The sequence below is a fragment of the Pongo abelii genome, chromosome 12 (assembly GCF_028885655.2).
Source record: "Pongo abelii isolate AG06213 chromosome 12, NHGRI_mPonAbe1-v2.0_pri, whole genome shotgun sequence".
NCBI classification, from domain to species: domain Eukaryota; kingdom Metazoa; phylum Chordata; class Mammalia; order Primates; family Hominidae; genus Pongo; species Pongo abelii.
This window is the reverse complement of record NC_071997.2, coordinates 71,010,257-71,030,024: the sequence shown is the minus strand read 5'-3', so window position 1 is coordinate 71,030,024 and position 19,768 is coordinate 71,010,257. Positions and strand designations below refer to the sequence as shown.

General features: G+C 40.3%; 1 protein-coding gene across 5 annotated transcripts in view; it reads right to left on the bottom strand.

Annotated features, from left to right (window-relative positions):
• Nucleotides 1–19,768, bottom strand: part of USP34 (ubiquitin specific peptidase 34) — a 281,740-nt gene that overhangs the window by 191,216 nt on the left and 70,756 nt on the right. For 4 of the 5 annotated variants that reach the window (XM_024242030.3, XM_054547514.2, XM_054547516.2 and 1 more), the window contains exons 4-7: nt 16,009–16,059; nt 15,670–15,819; nt 4,482–4,549; nt 1,657–1,849 (exon numbers count right to left, since the gene is read on the bottom strand). In XM_024242030.3, coding sequence (XP_024097798.2) covers nt 1,657–1,849; nt 4,482–4,549; nt 15,670–15,819; nt 16,009–16,059 — 462 coding nt within the window. Of the gene's footprint in view, nt 1–1,656; nt 1,850–4,481; nt 4,550–15,669; nt 15,820–16,008; nt 16,060–19,768 lie in introns of those variants that run through there. The other variant, XM_024242032.3, reaches the window with a different exon arrangement.

Genomic DNA, 19,768 nt, shown 5'->3' with positions numbered 1-19,768 from the left:
CTGATTGACGTATGTAGATCACAATAACTAGATTAACATTATAAAATCTAAGACATAATCAGAGACACATGCTTCCCAATTAGTAAAACTATTTCTGTTATATTAAAATACTAAATAACGGCCAGGCGCAGTGGCTCACACCTGTAATCCCAGCACTTTAGGAGGCCGAGGCAGGTGGATCACCTGAGGTCAGGAGTTCCGAGATCAGCCTTGCCAACACAGTAAATCTCCATCTCTATTAAAAATACAAAATTAGCTGGGTATGGTGGCATGCGCCTAAAACGCAAGCTACTCAGGAGGCTGAGGCACAAGAATCACTTGAACCCAGGAGGCAGAGGTTACAGTGAGCCAAGATCGTGCCACTGCACTCCAGCCTGGGTGACAGAGTAAGAGTCCATCTCAAAAGAAGGAAAAAAAAAAAACAACTACATTCATTCCACAAATAGTATTCTTTATTACACTAAGCACACTGGAGAAAACAAAGCTGAGTAAGTAAAAAAACACAACAATCTAACGCAAGAGAGCAAGTAATATGTCATTATAGACAAAGTTTCAGGAAAGACTCCCTAGATAAATCCACTCAAGATTTAATTTATCTGGGACAATATCAACAAGTATCTTTCATATTTATGAAACCCGGTACACAAGTAAACTCTAGCTGCTTCAGATTTTCAGTGTGACTACACTACCAAAACAAAACAACAACAACAAAAACCAGTAATGTGGCCAGGTGGGGTGGCTCACGCCTGTAATCCCAACACTTTGGGAGGATGAGGCAGGTGGATCACCTGAGGTCAGGAATTCCAGACCAGCGTGGCCAACACGGTGAAAATCCATCTCTACTAAAAATACAAAAAATTAGCCGGGCGTTGTGGCGCACATCTGTAGTCCCAGCTACTCAGGAGGCTGAGGCAAGAGAATCTCTTGAACCCAGCAGGTGGAGGTTGCAGTAAGCCAAGATCATGCCACTGCGCAACAGAATGGGACTCCATCTCCAAGAAAAACAAAAAAACAAAAACAAAAACAAAAAAACAGAAATGCAAAGGAGTAAAGCAAATGGGGACTGTAACAAACCAGAGAAAGCACATTCATTCTGAAGGATAAAGTTAATTACTGAGTTCTAACAGACTGTTGTTATGCAAGAATACAGACCCAAGGATACCAGGCCTTCTTCCAACCCCCTCACCAAGAGAAGCCAAGAATACAGATTTTTATGTTATTTTGTCCTATTTAAAAACAGTATTTAAGACTATTCAAAACAAACATTTAGTAAAATTTGGCCTACGGTCCAATAATCTATGGTTTCTGCCTGGAAAATTAATTAACTGCTTATAAAGCCCTCCAATTATTCCTCTTTCTCAAAACATCTAAAAACATAAAAACCTAAATAGTTTAAAAAGACAAAAACAAAATGATGAAAGAGTTGGACCCGGAAATCAAATGGACCCACAGTATAAATCCATATAAATCTAAGCTTCAGACTTATTTAAAATAAGAGAAACACAGAAATTTTTTGTGAAGACCATACAAAGTAATCCATGTAAAATACTTAGCACAATGCCTAGTATGAAGTGCTCCATAAATAGTGGGTAGTATTATTATGATAGACCAGAAAGCAAATAAACAATGACCAAAAATAAAGCAAATATAGCTTACCGTTATCTGACTCAATCCAGCCAACCTCATAGTCAAAGTAGGTGACATAAAGTACTTAAATGCAAGATCTAGGCTTTCTTTATCAAAGCATAATGTTGTATCCAATGGCTCTTTGACTGTGCTCCACATTAAGTCAGCCATGTTACGAGCTGCACTCTGTCGTAACTCCTGATCAGAGAGCTTGCATAAATACCTGAAATGATTCAGAAATAGAAAATACATAAAAATTCATAAAGCATTTTTAAAGACCACTCAATAACTTAAAATGTACACTGTAAGCATTAACTTTTTTTGTGTCCAAAACCCACAAACCTCTGGTTTTCCTCTCAGGCCCTGTCTAATCTGTTTGGCAGATTCCTTCTCTGCTGTCCGACCTTTCAGCATTAGTGTTCCTCAAGGCCTGTAATGGATTACAAAATGACCACAAATTCCTCCCATCATTATACGTACAAGAATTTGCAATGTGACTTTGCTATTCCTCTCATCAAAAGGTGTAATCTATTTCTACACCTTAAATCTGGGCCTTGCCATGTAACTTGCATTGGCCAATGAGATATTAATAGACATGACATAAGGGGAAGCTAGAAAAGCCTTTGAGCTTGCCTTCTCTTGCTGGGAACTCTAATCACCAACAAAACAAGGAACCAAGGTTAGCCTGCTGGATGGAAGAGAAGTGTCTGATGCTCCAACTGACATGAAGCCAACTGCAAGACATATATGAGATTCCCCCTCACCCCACAAGACCAATCAGCATGGCAATCACAGAATGTGGGAACAAGGTTAACCTAGACCATCCAGTTTCAGCCAAGTCAATACAGATCAACAAAACTGCCTAGCTAACCAGAGAATTGTGAGAAATAATAAATGGCTGTTGTTTTATTTTTTATGTTGTTTTATTTTATGTTTTTTTAATGAAACAAAGTCTTGCTTTGTCACTCACGCTGGAGTGCAACTGCTCAATCAGAGCTCACTGCAGCCTCGACCTCCTGGGCTCAAGTGATCCTTCCACCTCAGCTTCCCTGGTAGCTGGGACTATAGAAGCGTGCCACCACGACCAGCTAATTTTCTTCCCCTGCACGGAGATGGAGTCTCGCTATGTTGCCCAGACTGGTCTTGAACTCCTGGGCTCAGGTGATCCTCCCGCCTCGGCCTCCCGAAGTGCTGGGATTATAGGCATGAGCCACCATGCCTGGCTGGCTATTGTTTTAAGCCACTAAGTTTTGAGGGATGTTTTCTTACACAGCCAAACCAACCGATACAGAGCTCTATCTTAGACTCCACCTCTACTCTTTTCCTGTATGCTCTCCTCAGGTGACTCCTGTGGTTTTTAAATACCATCTTTACACTCACAACTCTTAAATTAATGAAACTGTTCTGAACTACAAGTTCATACTCCCAATTTGCCCGTGCCACTTAAAAGTCCCACAGCCTCTCAAAGTCTTGTCTTTAAGTTCTCCCAGATTTTCACATCTCAGTAATGATATCCACAGTACAAATAAAAAATTGAGGAGGGGGGGTGCTTAATGTCATCCACATCCACAATACTACCCTTTTCTTTATACCCTATAATGACCAGAATTATTGATTTTATTTTCACTTACATTCATCCAATTTTCAAAATCATCATTAACAATCCTACTACAAGTAATCGTCATTTTCCTTCCAGGACTAATACATAAACCTTTCAATTGGTCTCCTCCTAGCTTCTATTCCAGCCACCCTATATTTATGATATACTTAAAAGCCAAAGAAAACTTTTCAAAAAATCATGAAACATCTGCTAAAAACCCTTCAATAGATTCCCATTGAAAAAATTAAATCCATACTCCTTACAGTGGCCTACAAGGTCCTGAATAATCTGCCCCCGCTTATCTCTCCACCTTCATAATTATATCCCCTTACACATTATTGTCCACACCAATCTGCTTCTAGTTTGTGTCATACGCCACCTTCAAAGCCTATACTGACATGTTCCTTCTACGTCTTTCTAATAATCACTTGAACAGCTGACTCACGTCCATCAGATATCACCTTTCAGAAAGACCCCATACTCCCTCTGTATCACACTAACTTACTTGCACAGCATTCATTACTATCTGATTCTTTGCCTGATACTGTCTCCCAAAAGTTGAGTAGTGCTGTGAAAAAGGGAGACACTCAAACCTTTGCAAATGAGAAAAAAAGTACAATACTCTCATAAATGTTATCAAGAAATAAAATATGCAGAATCCTGACAGTTCATACTTTAATTCTAATCAGTACAACCCTTTCTCCATCTTCTTAGGCTTCCTTTTTAGGTTGAGACTTATAAAATTCAAATGTCACCTCTCGTTCAATGAGACATTCCCTGTCCCCATAAACTGTAACCCACCCCCTAGAACTCTCAATCCACCTTTGCTGCTATTTATCCTATAATACTTATCACTTTCTGATGTAGTATTATCATTTACTTCTTTTGTAAACAGACTGCACAAGAGCAGAGATTTTTGCAATTTGTTTTCTTCTGCTATATCCTCAGTGCCTAGAACGTAACAGACACTTACTGTGTATTTGCTGACTGACTAAATACAGTGAAATAACCATTATTAATGTCTTTAATTCTTTACATACTCATGTAAAAAAAAGTCCAACATAATTTGCTAAAAAGTAAACATTAAATATAAATCCATATATGTGCATAAAAAACACTATATACCGAACTGTTACTTGAAATTTTCTCTAGAGAATATGACTATAGGGGACTTTCAAACAATATAATTCTATATTATAAATTGTTTAAATATATTACACTGATAATCAGGGGTAAAGAGATTTTATAAACTTACCTAATAACATAGGTCCTAAAAGGTATAATGTGCTGCATGACAGCAGGAATATGTAGCCATATTCTAATCTATATAAGAAACATAAAAACAACATTAATGCCTAACAAATATGTGAAATACATATATCTTTCACTAAACTAATGAAAAACAAGAGCATTGGCCAGGCGTGGTCACTCACGCCTGTAATCCCAGCACTTTGGGAGGCTGAGGCGGGCAGATCACGAAGGTCAGGAGTTTGAGATCAGCCTGGCCAACAGAGTAAAACCCCGTATCTACTAAAAACACAAAAATTAGCCGGGCATGGTGGCGTGCACCTGTAGTCCCAGCTACTTGAGAGGCTGAGGCAGGAGAATCGCTTGAATCCCCACCCCCGGGGGCGGGGGGGAAGAGGATGTGGTGAGCCGAGACTGCGCCACTGCACTCCAGCCTGGGCAACGGAGCGAGACTCCATCTCAAATAAAAAACAAAACAAAAACCAGGATCATTTAGTATTTTGCTGCCTCTAAAATTACACGTTATCAATTATGAAAAAAGTATAGTACAAAACAGAATTACACATGTATCAGGAAATTTAACCTATATATATTATATATCTTATTTTACATGAAGTCTGTCTGAAAAATTAATCTTAGCTTCTTGCTGAAAAGAAAAAACCATCTCTCAAAGTAATATTTTCTTACCAAATAATTCTCTACACCTCTTTGTATGGTAGCATCCCCAATACAAGGCACTATATTAGTTTTTTAATAAACCACATTAGTTTTTTAACTAATCATCTCATCATTCCTTCCTAAAATATTTCAAATTACCCATAATTTCCAGTCATTTCAGTATCTGAAGCAAATATATTTTACAGTCACACACTGATTACAACATCAACAAGTACTTACTGAAATAAGCTCTTACTATAAGTAACTTACAACTCGACTGAGTTATAATAAAATTTACGATAAATATATCCTTATTTTTTCTACACAATATTTTAACATTTATAAATCAAATGTGAATACATTATAATAGTTTTATTTTCAAAAATAGTAAGAATAAAAATCCTAACCCAACCATCAAACAAAAACTCTGATACTGAGTCTTGACACTGGCAGGAGATACAAATTAAAAACGAATCTGGACAGGCGCGGTGGCTCATGCCTATAATCCCAGCACTCTGGGAGATCATGGCAGGTGGATCACTTGAGATCAGGAGTTCAAGACCAGCCTGGGTAACATGGCTGAAACCCCATCTCTATCAAAAAATATAAAAATAAGCCAGGCATGGTGTCACATTTCTGTAGTCCCAGCACTCTGCGAGGTTGAGGTGGGAGATTCGCTTGAACCCAGGAGGTGGAAGCCTCAGTGAGCCAAGATCGCGTCACCGTACTCCACCCTGGACAACACAGGAAGACCTTGCCTCAAAACAAAAAAAATTAAAAAATAAAATACATGAATTTGGGAATTCAGAATGTAGTGATTCACTATAATCAAAGACGTCTATAAAAACCCTGTAGTAAATACTACGTTAATGATGAAATGTTAAAAACTTTGCCTCCTGAGACTAGGAACAAGACAAGGAAGCTAATTCCACTTGAACTGAAGGACCTAGACAGTATAATAAGTTAAGAAACTAAATAAAAGGCAAAGGACTAGAAAGAAGGATTTAAAATAATACTCTGAGATAATATAATTATATAACTAGAAAACCCAAAATAATTATCAGATAAACACTGAAACTAAAGAGTTTAGCAAAACTGTTGCTTAGGTTAATATAAACAAATATGCACACACCTATATATACATACACACAACACCCTATATATGTTCTTTTCTTATTATTTGTTCTCAGGAACAAATAACACAGTTTTCAAAAAGATTCCCTTAAGAACAGTATCAAAAATATCATGTGTCTAGGAGTAATCTAACAAGATATACAACTCTACATAAAAAGTTGGAAAATAATCAATTAAAGAACATGTAAATAAGGAGACATTTGCCATATTTATTGTGAAGATAATAGTTCTCCCAAAATTCATCTATAGATTCAGTGCAATCCAAAAAGGTTTAAGTGCAGAACTTATGAAAATCATTCAAAGCACAAAAGCCCAAGAAGAGCCAAAACTCTCTAAGAAATACAACAAGGAGGCCGGGCGTGGTGGCTCACATCTCACTTTGGGAGGCCGAAGCAGGCAGATCACGAGGTCAGGAGATCGAGACCATCCTGGCTAACATGGTGAAACCCCATCTCTACTAAAAATACAAAAAACTTAGCCGGGCATGGTGGCGGGTGCCTGTAGTCCCAGCTACTTAGGAGGCTGAGGCAGGAGAATGGCGTGAACCTGGGAGGCGGAGCTTGCAGTGAGCCAATATCATGCCACTGTACTCCAGCCTGGGCAACAGAGCAAGACTCTGTCTCAAAAAAAAGAAAAGAAATACAACAAGGAGAAGCTGGGTGCAGTGGCTCAGGCCTGTAATACCAGCACTCTAGGAGACCCAGGTGGGGAGATCACCTGAGGTCAGGAGTTCGAGACCAGCTTGGCCAACATGGTGAAACTGTTTCTACTGAAAATACAAAAACAAATGAGCTGGGTGTGGTGACGCACACCTGTAATCCCAGCTACTTGGGATGCTGAGACAGGAAAATCACTTGAACCCCAAGAGGTGGACGTTGCAGTAAGCCGAGATCATCCCACTGCACTCCAGCCTAGGTGACAAAGTGAGACTGTGTCTCCAAAAAAAAAAAAAAAAAGAGAGAAAAGAAAAGAAAAGAAAAACGACAGGGAGGTAGTACTTGCTTTCCCAGAGAGCAAGACTTCTTGTAAAGCTTCAGTAATTAAGGCAGTAGGCAAAACAGCACAAAATTAAGAAAATAGAATGGTGTACTATGCCAAAGAGCCCAAACCCATGCACATAAAAACATCCGATTTGGCTCACTGTAGTGATGAGGCGTGAGTCACCTGTAACCAATACTTTTGGAGGCCGAGATGGAAGGATCACTTCAGGCCACTTCAGGCCAGGAGTTCAAGACTAACCTGTGCAACAAAAGTAGTACTACAGAACAAAGAAGAAATGACTGTCTTTGTGACAGTGTTAGGAACACTGGATATCTGTATGGAAAAGAAAATGAATCTTAATCCCTCCTGAAACTATAAATAAAAATGTATTGCAGTTGAATAGATCAAAATATGAAAGGTAAAGCAATAATACTTGTTTCCTGATCAAGGTAAGCAAGAAAAAATTTTTCAAAAAAAAAACACAAACTTTGGCCGGGCATCGTGGCTCACACCTGTAATCCCAGCACTTTGGGGAGCCGAGGTAGGTGGATCACAAGGTCAGGAGATCGAGACCATCCTGGCCAACATGGTGAAACCCCATCTATACTAAAAATACAAAAATTAGCTGGGTGTGGTGGCAAGTGCCTGTAGTCTCAGCTACTTAGGAGACTGAGGCAGGAGAACCGCTTGAACCCAGGAGGTGGAGGTTGCAGTGAGCTGAGATCAAGCCACTGCACTCCAGCCTGGCAACAGAGCGAGACTCCATCTAAAAAGAAACAAACAAAAAAAAACTTTGTAAGTATCTTCATGGCCTTAGAGTGAAAAATGACTTTTTCAACCAAAAATGAAAACCTTAACCATAAAGAAAAACAATGACAAATTATACAATATGAAGCTTGATGAATAACATTTCTTCAACACAAGAGTGAAAAGCAACACAAGAGTAGAAGATACTGGCAATACATATATCAAACAAAAGACTTCTACCTAAAAAGATGTCTATCTAAAACACACAAGGAAATTCTAAACATCAGCAAGAAAGACAATCCAATTTTGCAAATGGGCAAAAGATTTAAACAGGTACTTCGCAAAAAAAATCCAAATAAGTAATATGCCTACGAAAAAGCGCTGATTCTCATTAGTCATTACAAATATATAACAGGCCAGGTGCAGTGGCTCACACCTGTAATCCCAGCACTTTGGGAGGCTGAGGCAGTCGGATCACTTTGAGGTCAGGAGTTCGAGACCAAGCTGGCCAACATAGTGAAACCCCATCTCTACTAAAAGTACAAAAAATTTAGCCAGGCTTGGTGGTAGGTTCCTCTAATCCTAGCTACTTGGAAAGCTGAGACAGGAGAATCGCTTGAACCCAGGAGGTGGAGACTGCAGTGAGCCAAGATCGCACCACTGCACTACATCCTGGGCAAGAGAGCAAGACTCCATCTCAAAAAAACAACAACAAAAAGTGTGTGTGTGTGTGTATATATATACGTATGTATGTATATATATATTTATATATACACATATATATTTACACACACACACACATATATATACATATAAAAATATAAAACAAAGGCCAGGTGGAGTGGCTCATGCCTATAATCCCAGGACTTTGGGAGGCCAAGGATGGAGGATTGCTTGAGCTCAGGAGTTTGAGACCAGCCAAGACAACATGGCAAAACCCCACATCTGCTTAGCGGGGCATGGTGGCACATACCAGCTATGCAAGAGGCTGAGGTGGGAAGATCGCCTGAGCCCAGGAAGTGGAGAATTGAGATCACCCCAATGCACTCTGGCCTGGGTGACAAGAGTAAGACCCTGTCTCAAAAAATAATAAAATCACAATGAGCTACTACTATAAATCCATTAGAAATCTATAAAAAACCAAGTCAACACTTGGCAAGGATATGCAGCTAGGGGAACTCTCACAGACCTGACAGAAGTATAAATTAATACAACCACCTAAGGAAACCATAGGTTTAACACCTAAGTTTGAAAATATGCATACTCGACGGAATGTGGGGGTAAAGGGGAGTTTAAAAAAAAAAAAAAGGCTGGGTATGGTGGCTCACACCTGTAATCTCAGCACTTTGGGAGGCCGATGCAGGCGGATCACGAGGTCAGGAGATCGAGACCATCCTAGCTAACACGGTGAAACCCTGCCTCTACTAAAAATACAAAAAATTAGCCAGGCATGGTGGTGGGAGCCTGTAGTCCCAGCTACTCAGGAGGCTGAGGCAGGAGAATGGTGTGAACCCGTGAGGCGGAGCTTGCAGTGAGCTGAGATCACGCCACTGCACTCCAGCCTGGGCGACAGAGCAAGACTCCATCTCAGAAAAATAATATATATATATATATGTATATATACATACACACACACACACACACAAACACCCTGATAAGAAATTTACTTTTAGATATATATCCAAATTAAATGCACATACGTTCACCAAAACACACACAGAATGCTGACACCCATAAGAACTGTAACAACCTAAATGTCCATCACCAGTAAAATAAATTGGTATATTTTAAAAGATAATTCAACAATAAAAATGAACATACATGCAATATAAATTTCGGCATTTAAAAAAAGCAACCAGGCATTAAAGAATGCATAGTATGTGATTCCATCTGCATGGTGAAAAGACACAAAACCAAATTATAGTGTTTAGGGATATAAGATTAGGTGATAAACCTTTTTTTAAAAAAAGCAGGAGAATAATCAGCATTAAAGTATGAACTGTGTTTATTTTTAAAGGAGAAGAGATGGAATAGTTAGTGGCCTGAGGACTCATAAGGTAGGCTTCTGGGGAGTTGACAATGTTCTGTTTCTTGGTTTGAGTGATGGTTAAACGAATATTTGCTTTGATAAATCACTGAGCCACATGTTATCACTTTGTGTATGTTTATGAATGTTATTTTTCAAATTTTAACAAAAGGTTAAAAATCCTATTTTATACAAGATACATTGGAGGGCATAGTTATATCTTTTATTTTAGAATACACAGACACAAGTGAGTAAAAATTTCAATTAAAAAACAGCAAATGAAGAAAAATGTCAATACAAGAAAAAATTTTAATACAAGAAAGAGCTACCATTTACTAAGTCCTTAACATTCCCATTGTGATAAATGAGAAAAGCAATGCTTATAAAAGTAATGAAAACAAAATTACATACTAAGCAACAGAGGTACAATTCAAACCTAGGATTATATCGCCATAAAAATCAGCATTCTTTAACACTACTATAGATCCCAACATCATAAAAACCAAATTCCATATGCTATTAATCCTACAGTGTGTCCTTTATCATTTTTTAAGTTTTGAGCTTTTCAGGTTTCCTTCTCCCCACTCCCTGCTTCGTGCTAATGGAATTCTAGCAGCCCTCCTAACCTTTTAACCTAGGTTAAAACTCTCAGAAATAGGGAAAAAAAGAAAAAAAAAGGTCCCTGCTCCCTGTAACTGCAGAAAAACAGCGTTCTGCATCAAACCTAGTTCTGACAAAGTGGCATCATGAAAACTTAATTTCCTATTCTCCTATCTAGTAGAGAGATATCAAAAAATATGTAATCCTACCCTAGTTTCTGATATTAAACAGTCTTTGCTAGTATATTTGTAAAAAGCAGTCTTAGGACATTGAACATTCAGAAATTGCTACTGTGTTCCCCTATACGTTACTTAAGCCCTACAAGCTTGTACCTTTGACTAAAGCGTATTTTGTATGAAGTTCTTTTTATTAATCCTCATTTGCACTTCTTTCTACTCCATAATAAAATAAACCCATTGTCTCTATTGGATTCTTTATAAATTAATAAAAGGTGTTATGTATGAGATGACAAACTCAGGCAAAGAGCTGAGGGCTGAGGAAGGATACTGTAAGCTAAAACCAAGTGTAACTCAACAAAAGTGAGATTAAGATTAACTTCCATTTGGGTCTCAGTGGAGAAACTTAGATGCCTCCATGTTCTATTTCTCTAAGCTGTGTTAAATGTTAGTAAGCTGCATTTGCAAAGTCAGAAAACTACATAAAAAACCGCATTTGCAAAGTAAGAAAACTACATAAAAATCTTTGTTGTTTTCTTGTGGGTGCAGCTGTTATTAAAGAACGGATCCATATAATAGGTGGAATAATATTTGTGCAAACTGAGAAATCTCCTAAAACTCAGAGCTAGTTAAGAACTGCTAAAGTACTGGTTAAGAATCTGCTAAAGTTTTTGAGATTGAAATAAATGTATGGGCTTGATGTTATCAGATTTGAACCTTAATCTGATAAGGTAAGAATTTCCTTTCTTTGTTGATAATTCAAACCCAGAGCAGTGAGTTTTCCTGAGATGCAATTTCAGGATTCTAGATTCAGGTTCTGAAAAAAAAAAAACACTCACTAGCCAGGCGTGGTGGTTCACACCTGTAATCCCAGCACTCTGGGAGGCTGAGGTGAGGGCATCACAAGGTCAAGAGATTGAGACCATCCTGGCCAACATGGTGAAACCCCACCTGTACTAAAAATACAAAAGTTAGCTGGGCATGGTGGCGCGTGCCTGTAGTCCCAGCTACTTGGGAAGCTGAGGCAGGAGAATCACTTGAACCTGGGAGATGGAGGCTGCGGTGAGCAGGGATCATACCACTGCACTCCAGCCTGGTGACAGAGCGAGACTCCATCTCAAAACAAAAAAACAAAAAAAAACACTCACCATCTGACAAAGTTACCCTGCCTCAGTAAGAGTGAGGAAATCAGCCAGGTGCAACGGCACACACCTGTAATCCCAGCACTTTAGGAGGCCAAGGCAGGCGGATCATTTGAGCCCAGGAGTTCAAGACCAGCCTGGGGAACATGGTGAAACACTGTCTCTACCAAAAACACAAAAATTAGCCAGTCTCAAAATAAATATATAGCTTTTTCTTTAAGTGAGGAGGAAATCATCCTAGAAAATAAACAGAATGGGATCATTTCCTGAGTCCCAGGAAATGCTACAAACATGTTCTCTTCTGAATGTGTGATTTAGTATAATAAACTGAGAAATAGAGGTATTCAGTAACGTGAGTCCGTATCTTTCCTGCCACAAAAGTTATTTATGAGTTATTTTCTTTTCTTTACAAAGGGCTGCCCTAAAATCTAATACTATTTTTTTCATTGTTAAATATAGTTCTACTCATTCCTGTGAAATTCAGAGATTCCCAAATAGAGACCTCACCCCATTGAAGCCAAAACACCATGGCTAAACAAGCTGCCCACTTCGCAAGAAAAGGAATGGATATACAAAAATGATCAGGGTTTATGCAATGACCCACTAGAGGAAATTACTATGAAATAAATAAATAAAGCACAGCTTCTGTAGTAAGCCTGATTACAAAAAGAACTCTAAGCTCTTAATGTACACTAAAATATTAACCATATAGAAGAAATTAGCTTGCAGAGAGCCAATCTACAATATTTTTTATAAGGAAAAGATGACAATTAAAGATTTACTCCATTGAGTTATTATTCTCAGAAAATTAACACACACAGATTATATAGTATTATAGTATTACGGTGTTCAAAAAATACATTAATTTAAATAGTATAACTTTGCTTTAATGGCCTCAGTTGAGTTGCAAGATAAAGAAAACTATGCAGATTGACAACAGCCCACCAATTAGCAGTCATAAAAGGGCTGAAGAGAAAGATAAAACAGAATCTAAGCCTAAACCTTTCTATTTAGTAAAGGATAACTTCACAGGTTGGGCAACAGTGTAACCCCATCTCTACAAAAACAGTTTTTAATTTAGCCAGGCGTGGTGACGTGCACCTTTAGTCCCAGATACTTGGGAGGCTGACATGGGAGATCTGCTTGAGCCTGGGAGGTCAAGGCTGCAGTGAGCTGCTATTATGCTACCGCACAGCAGACCTCTCTCTCAAAACAAAAACAAAACAAAACAAAGGCCGGGTGCGGTGGCTCAAGCCTGTAATCCCAGTACTTTGGGAGGCCGAGGTGGGTGGATCACGGGAGGTCAGGAGTTCGAGACCAACCTGGACAACATGGCGAAACCCCGGGTCTACTAAAAATACAAGAATTAGCTGGGTGTGGTAGCGTGCACTAGTTATCCCAGCTACTAGGGAGGCTGAGGCAGGACAACTGCTTGAACCCAGGAGGTGGATGCTGCAGTGAGCCAAGATGGTGCCACTGCACTCTAGCCTGGGTGACGGAGTGAGACTCTGTCTCAAAAAAACGGATAAAATAAGGAAGAAAAAACCCTGTAAACAATAACTTTTAAAGATATAGTAATAAAGTCTTTAACAAGCTTTCCATACTAGACTGTTAAACGAGAATTAGTACAAATAAATTCAATAAACAGTTTAATCCAGGTTTATGTAATATTCCTGATTAAGTAAACCCTTTGATAACTTGGTGTTTCAAAATTATATGCCCTCTCCAAAATTAACACAATGTAAAATAAAAATGTTATCCCAGCATTTCAGTTAACTAAATTGAGATATTTTCTCTCAAAGAATGCCAAAGTACATAAAACTTCCTATCAAACAAATAAGTTCAATCAGAATAACAGGATCACTTAAGTATTTAGTAACAACCGAAGCTAATAAAAGCCACCAGTAAAAGCCACATACTTTATATGTCAAGTGCTACATTATGAGCGTAAAATCTTTCTTTCTCATTTTAAACCTCACAACAATCCTCTAAAGTAGATGGATACCATCATCATTCCCATTTTGCAAATTAAAAAAATTAAGGCTCAGATCACGCACAGTGGCTCACGCCTGTAATCCCAGCACTTTAGGAGGCTGAGGCAGGAGGATCACCTGAAGTTAGGAGTTTGAGACCAGCCTAGCCAACATGGTGAAACCCAATCTCTACTAAAAATACAAAAATTAACCAGGAATGGTGGCATACGCCTGTAGTCCCAACTACTCGGGAGGCTGAGGCAGGAGAATCGCTTAAATCTGGGAGACGGAGGTTGCAGTGAGCCAAGATTGTGCCACTGCACTCCAGACTGGGCAATAGAGCCAGACTCCGTCTAAAAAAAAAAAGACTACATTATTAACCTACATGCTACACTACTACTATATGTAATATTTTCAACCTATCAGAAAGGGTGGAATTTTTTAACTGAAAATGACCTTGACAAAAATCATTTATTACCAGTTTTAGTAATGTCAGTGCTGTTTCCAATGTACCACATCACTGCTAAGCACACAGCATTGGAAACAATGCAACAAAATATTTGGTTGAGTCACTTTTCACCCAATTTTTTTTATAGATAATTTGAATATCTGATATTAGCTATTAATTAAGGTAATTCCATCACACAAGATTTCAGGGTTTGGTAAAGGTACACTGAACTTTCACTTTACCAGTTTTTTAAATTATGACCAGAATAGGTTATTAAAGGATGAATTTTAATATACAGGTATTTAAAAGTATCTTTCTTTCCGGGCCGGGCGCAGTGGCTCACGCCTGTAATCTCAGCACTTTGGGAGGCCAAGGTGGGTGGATCATGAGGTCAGGAGTTTGAGACCAGCCTGGCCAACATGTACTAAAAATACAGAAATTAGCTAGACATGGTGGCTCGTGCCTGTAGTCCCAGCTACTCGGGAGGCTGAGGCAGAAGAATCGCTTGAACCCAGGAGGCAGAGGGTGCAGTGAGCTGAGACTGCACCACTGCACTCCAGCCTGGCGGACAGTGCAAGACTCCGTCTCAAAAAAATAAATAAATAAAAGTATCTTTCTTTCCATATCCACTGTGCTTCACAGTAAACTGACATTCACAGGATACAGAAGAATTACCTTATTTTCAAAGGCAAGAAATGTTACATCTTCATGTGTAAGATAATTCAGGCATACTATAATAGTAACCTAGGCAAGCATCATTTAAAGTAACCAATAACCCAAAAAGTCAAAAATTTCCCAGGACAGAATCCCAGGCAGAGCAAGTTTAAAATGGCCTGGGCAACATGGTAAAACTCTGTCTCTAAAAAAAGTACAAAAATTCAGCCAGGCATGGTGCTGCACACCTCTAGTCCCAGCTACTCAGGAGTGTGACGTGGGAGGATCACCTGAGCCCAGGAGGTCGAAGCTACAGTCTAGACAACAGAGTGAGACCCTCTCTCTCAAAAAAAAAATAATAATAAAAGTTAAACAATGAAAATTAGTAAAAGTTTTATGCAGTCACCTATTTTAGATAAAATAGATAATTATAGCCATGACCCCTTTTTGGTTTTAAAACAGGTAACTTTTAATTTTATTCAAATTCTAATCTTAATAATAAAGATCGTTAAAACGTTTCTGTACTCATTTTGTCAAACTCAAAAAAAATTATACATGCAAATCATTCAAAACCTTCCTTTTCAGAGCATAAAATTCATGTTACTGATATGCTAGACATTGCTCCCAAAATTAAGATCAATTCAAAACAATACTTACATTAGACACAACTGTAATAAACGCATGTGCTATAAGAAATGGCAAAGTTTCAGGAGTTCCATATTCAAAGCAATCCTTCATGAGAGAAAGGCCATTTTTCCCACAAAACAAACATACATAACGAAGCAAATGCAATGGTACTTCTACATCCTGGGAAAATAAAGAAAACATGTCATTATTTGAAAATGTACGAATAATTTTTATCTTATCAGCAATACTGGAAAGATACTGATGAGAAACTCAAAAGACATATATAAATAATAAAACATATGGATGAGGCTTTGTTAAAAAAATAAAAATAAAATTTTCCATAAAAGAATAAAAAAGGTAAACACTTACATTCATATCACAGAATGCCCCTAATATGTTACTTTCTTGAGTTGATATATCCTAATTAAAAAAAAAAGCAAGTAAAATTAGGTTACAACTACTAATCTTTAAAAAATACAATTCTATAAAAGACTGATTTTATAAAAACTGAATAAACAGATTATTTTGCAATTACTCCTGATAAGCAGTGATACTCCTAACTGAAGCTAATATGATTCGGCTCTAAGGTGTATTTTAGTCCTTCTTTAAATAGAAACCATTCCACAGTACATACTACACACTATTTTGCCTTATTAAACATTAAATAATCTTGCCTTAAAAAAATCAATGTTTAAAATCCCAGCACTATGGGAGGCCGAGGCAGGTGGATCACCTGAGGTCAGGAGTTCGAGCTCAGCCTGACCAACATGGTAAAACCTTGTCTCTACTAAAAATAAAAAAATTGACAGTGTGGTGGCAGGCACCTGTAATACTCAGGAGGCTGAGGCATGAGAATGGCTTGAACCTGGGAGGCAGAGGTTGCAGTGAGCTGAAATCACGCCATTGCACTCCATCCTCGGTGACAGAGCAAAACTGTCTCAAAAAAAAAAAAAAAAAAGGTTTAAAATAAAACTCAAGGTAATTCTGATAAAAAAAATACATTACAGTTAAGTAGTTTTTGAGTTTTGAAAAGTTTCTCAACAAACTTTTTCATGATTTTTGAAACTGCTCTGGAATTCCCTAGAGGTATACTGAAGAGTTACACAACGTGCTTTCATTGCATAAGATTTAAACTGCCTAAAAGCACAGTTATCCATTGTTGGTGACTGTAAGTTCGTATGAACTTTTTGGAAGGCTATTTGGCAATATTCATCAATATTTAAAATACACATTGTCTTTGACCCAGCAATTCTTCTAGCTTTTTGTCCTAAGGAACTAATCATAGTAGTACTGGAAAATATACGCATAACGATACTCATTAACCCACAATTAGAAACAACTGACATCCATCAATTTGACGGCTAAATGAATGGCATAACCATTCCAGCTAATTTTTTTTTTTTTTTTTCCAGACGGAGTCTCGCACTGTCGCCCAGGCTGGAGTGCAGTAGCACGATCTCAGATCACTGCAAGCTCTGCCTCCTGGGTTCACGCCATTCTCCTGCCTCAGCCTCCAGAGTAGCTGGGACTACAGGCGCCCGCCACCACGCCTGGCTAATTTTTTGTATTTTTAGTAGAGATGGGGTTTCACCGTGTTAGCCAGGATAGTCTCCATCTCCTGACCTCGTGATCCGCCCGCCTCGGCCTCCCAAAGTGCTGGGATTACAGGCATGAGCCACCTCGCCCAGTCCTAACTCTTAAAAATAATAAGGTGAAACAGGCATGAGGGATCTTTGGAGGATGATGGAAATACTCTAAAATTAGAATGTGATGATGGCTGCACAACTCTGTAAATCTACTGAAAATAAACTCTATACTTTAATCAAGTGATTTTGATGGTTACACCTTTAAAATGCTGTCTGAAAATAAGGTAAAATCTTACATACAGACAAAACACCTGTTACATTTCTGAAAGAAAATTTATGATCATGATCTGATGTTCATAATTTTTACGTTTGGAAATATCTGAACTTTTTTGAGAAGAGAATGAAGAAAAAAGAGAAGTTCAAAGGCCTTTCAAAGTCTGTATTTTATATATTCTGTATTTAATTTTTCACACTGAGGCGGGGCATGGTGGCTCACGTATGTAATCCCAGCACTTTGGGAGGCCAAGGTGGGCAGATCACTTGAGGTCAGGAGTTCTAGACCAGTCTGGCCAACATACTGAAACCCTGTCTCTACTAAAAATACAAAAATTAGCCAGGTGTGATGGCAGGCACCTGTAATCCCAGCTACTTGGGAGGCTGAGGCAGGAGAATTGCTTGAACCCAGGAGGTAGAGGTTACAGTGAGCCACGATTGCACCACTGCACTCCAGCCTGGGAGACAAAATGAGGCTCCATCCAAAAAAAAAAAAAAAAAAACCACACTGAAAAGACTGCTTTTGGCCAGGCCTGGTGGCTCACACTTAGAATCCCAGAACTTTGGGAGGCCAAGGCCGGCAAATCACTTGAGGTCAGGAGTTCATAACCAGCCTGGCCAACATGGTGAAACCGCATCTCTACTAAAAATACAAAAACTGGCTGTGTGCAATGGCTCACGCCTGTAATCCCAGCACTTTCGGAGGCCGAGGTGGGCGGATCATGACGTCAGAAAATCAAGATCATCCTGGACAACATGGTGAAACCCCATATCTATTAAAAATACAAAAATTAGCTGGGTGTGGTGGTGCACACCTGCAGTCCCAGCTCCTCGTGAGGCTGAGGCAGTAGAACTGCTTGAACCCAGGAGATGGAGGCTGCAGTGAGCTGAGATCGTGCCACTGAACTCCAGTCTGGGTGACAAAGCAAGACTCCATCTCAAAGAAAAAAAAAGAGAAATTAACCAGGGGTGATGGCGCATGCCTGTAATCCCAGCTGCTCAGCAGGCTGAGGCACAAGAATCACTTGAACCCGGGGGAGGGGGGTTGCAGTGAGCCGAGACTGCACCAATGTACTCTAGCTTGGGCAACAGAGCGAGACTCCGTCTCCAAAAAAAAAGATTGCTTTTAGGTTGGGTGCAGTGGCTCACACCTATAATCCCAGCACTGCAGGAGGCTGATTGCTTGAACCTAGGAGTTCAAGACTAGCCTGGTACTCACAGGCGAGACCCAATCTCTATTAAAAATTTTTAAAAATTAGCCAGGCATGGCGGTGTGTGTCTGTCGTCCCAGATACTCAGGAGGCTGAGGTGGGAGGATTGCATGAACTTGGGAGGTCTAGGCTACAGTGAGCCATGTTCATGCCACTGCACTCTATCATGAGTGACAGAGTGAGACCTCGCAAAAGACAAAGAGGAGAGAGGTGGAGGAGGACAGAAAGAGAGGGAGAGAAGTGGGGTGAAAGGGGAAGGGAGAAGGAGGGGAAAGTGGGGGAAGGAGGGGAAAGTGGGGGAAGGAGGGGAAAGTGGGGGAAGGAGGGGAAAGTGGGGGAAGGAGGGCAAAGTGGGGGAAGGAGGGCAAAGTGGGGGAAAGAGGGGGGAGGGGAAAGTAGGAGGAGGGGGAAGGAGGAGAAAGTGAGGGAAGGGGGAAAAGTGGGAGAAGGAGGGGAAGGGGGGGAAGAAGGGAGGAAGGGGGGAAGGAGGGGGAAGGGGGGAAGGAGGGGGAAGGGGGAAGGAGGGGGAAGGGGGGAAGGGGGAAGGAGGGGGAAGGGGGAAGGAGGGGGAAGGGGGAAGGAGGGGGAAGGGGGAAGGAGGGGGAAGGGGGGGAAAGGGGGGAAGGGGGGGAAGGAGGGGGAAGGGGGGAAAGGGGGGAAGGGGGGGAAGGAGGGGGAAGGGGGAAGGGGGAAGGAGGGGGAAGGGGGAAGGGGGAAGGAGGGGGAAGGGGGAAGGGGGAAGGAGGGGGAAGGGGGGAAGTGGGGAAGGAGGGGGAAGGGGGGAAGGGGGGAAGTGGGGAAGGAGGGGGAAGGGGGGAAGGGGGGAAGTGGGGAAGGGGGGGAAGGGGGGAAGTGGGGAAGGGGGGGAAGGGGGGAAGTGGGGAAGGGGGGGAAGGGGGGAAGGGGGGAAGGGGGGGAAGGGGGGAAGGGGGGAAGGAGGGGGAAGGGGGAAGGGGGGAAGGAGGGGGAAGGGGGAAGGGGGGAAGGAGGGGGAAGGGGGAAGGGGGAAGGGGGGGAAGGGGGGAAGGGGGGAAGGAGGGGGAAGGGGGGAAGGAGGGG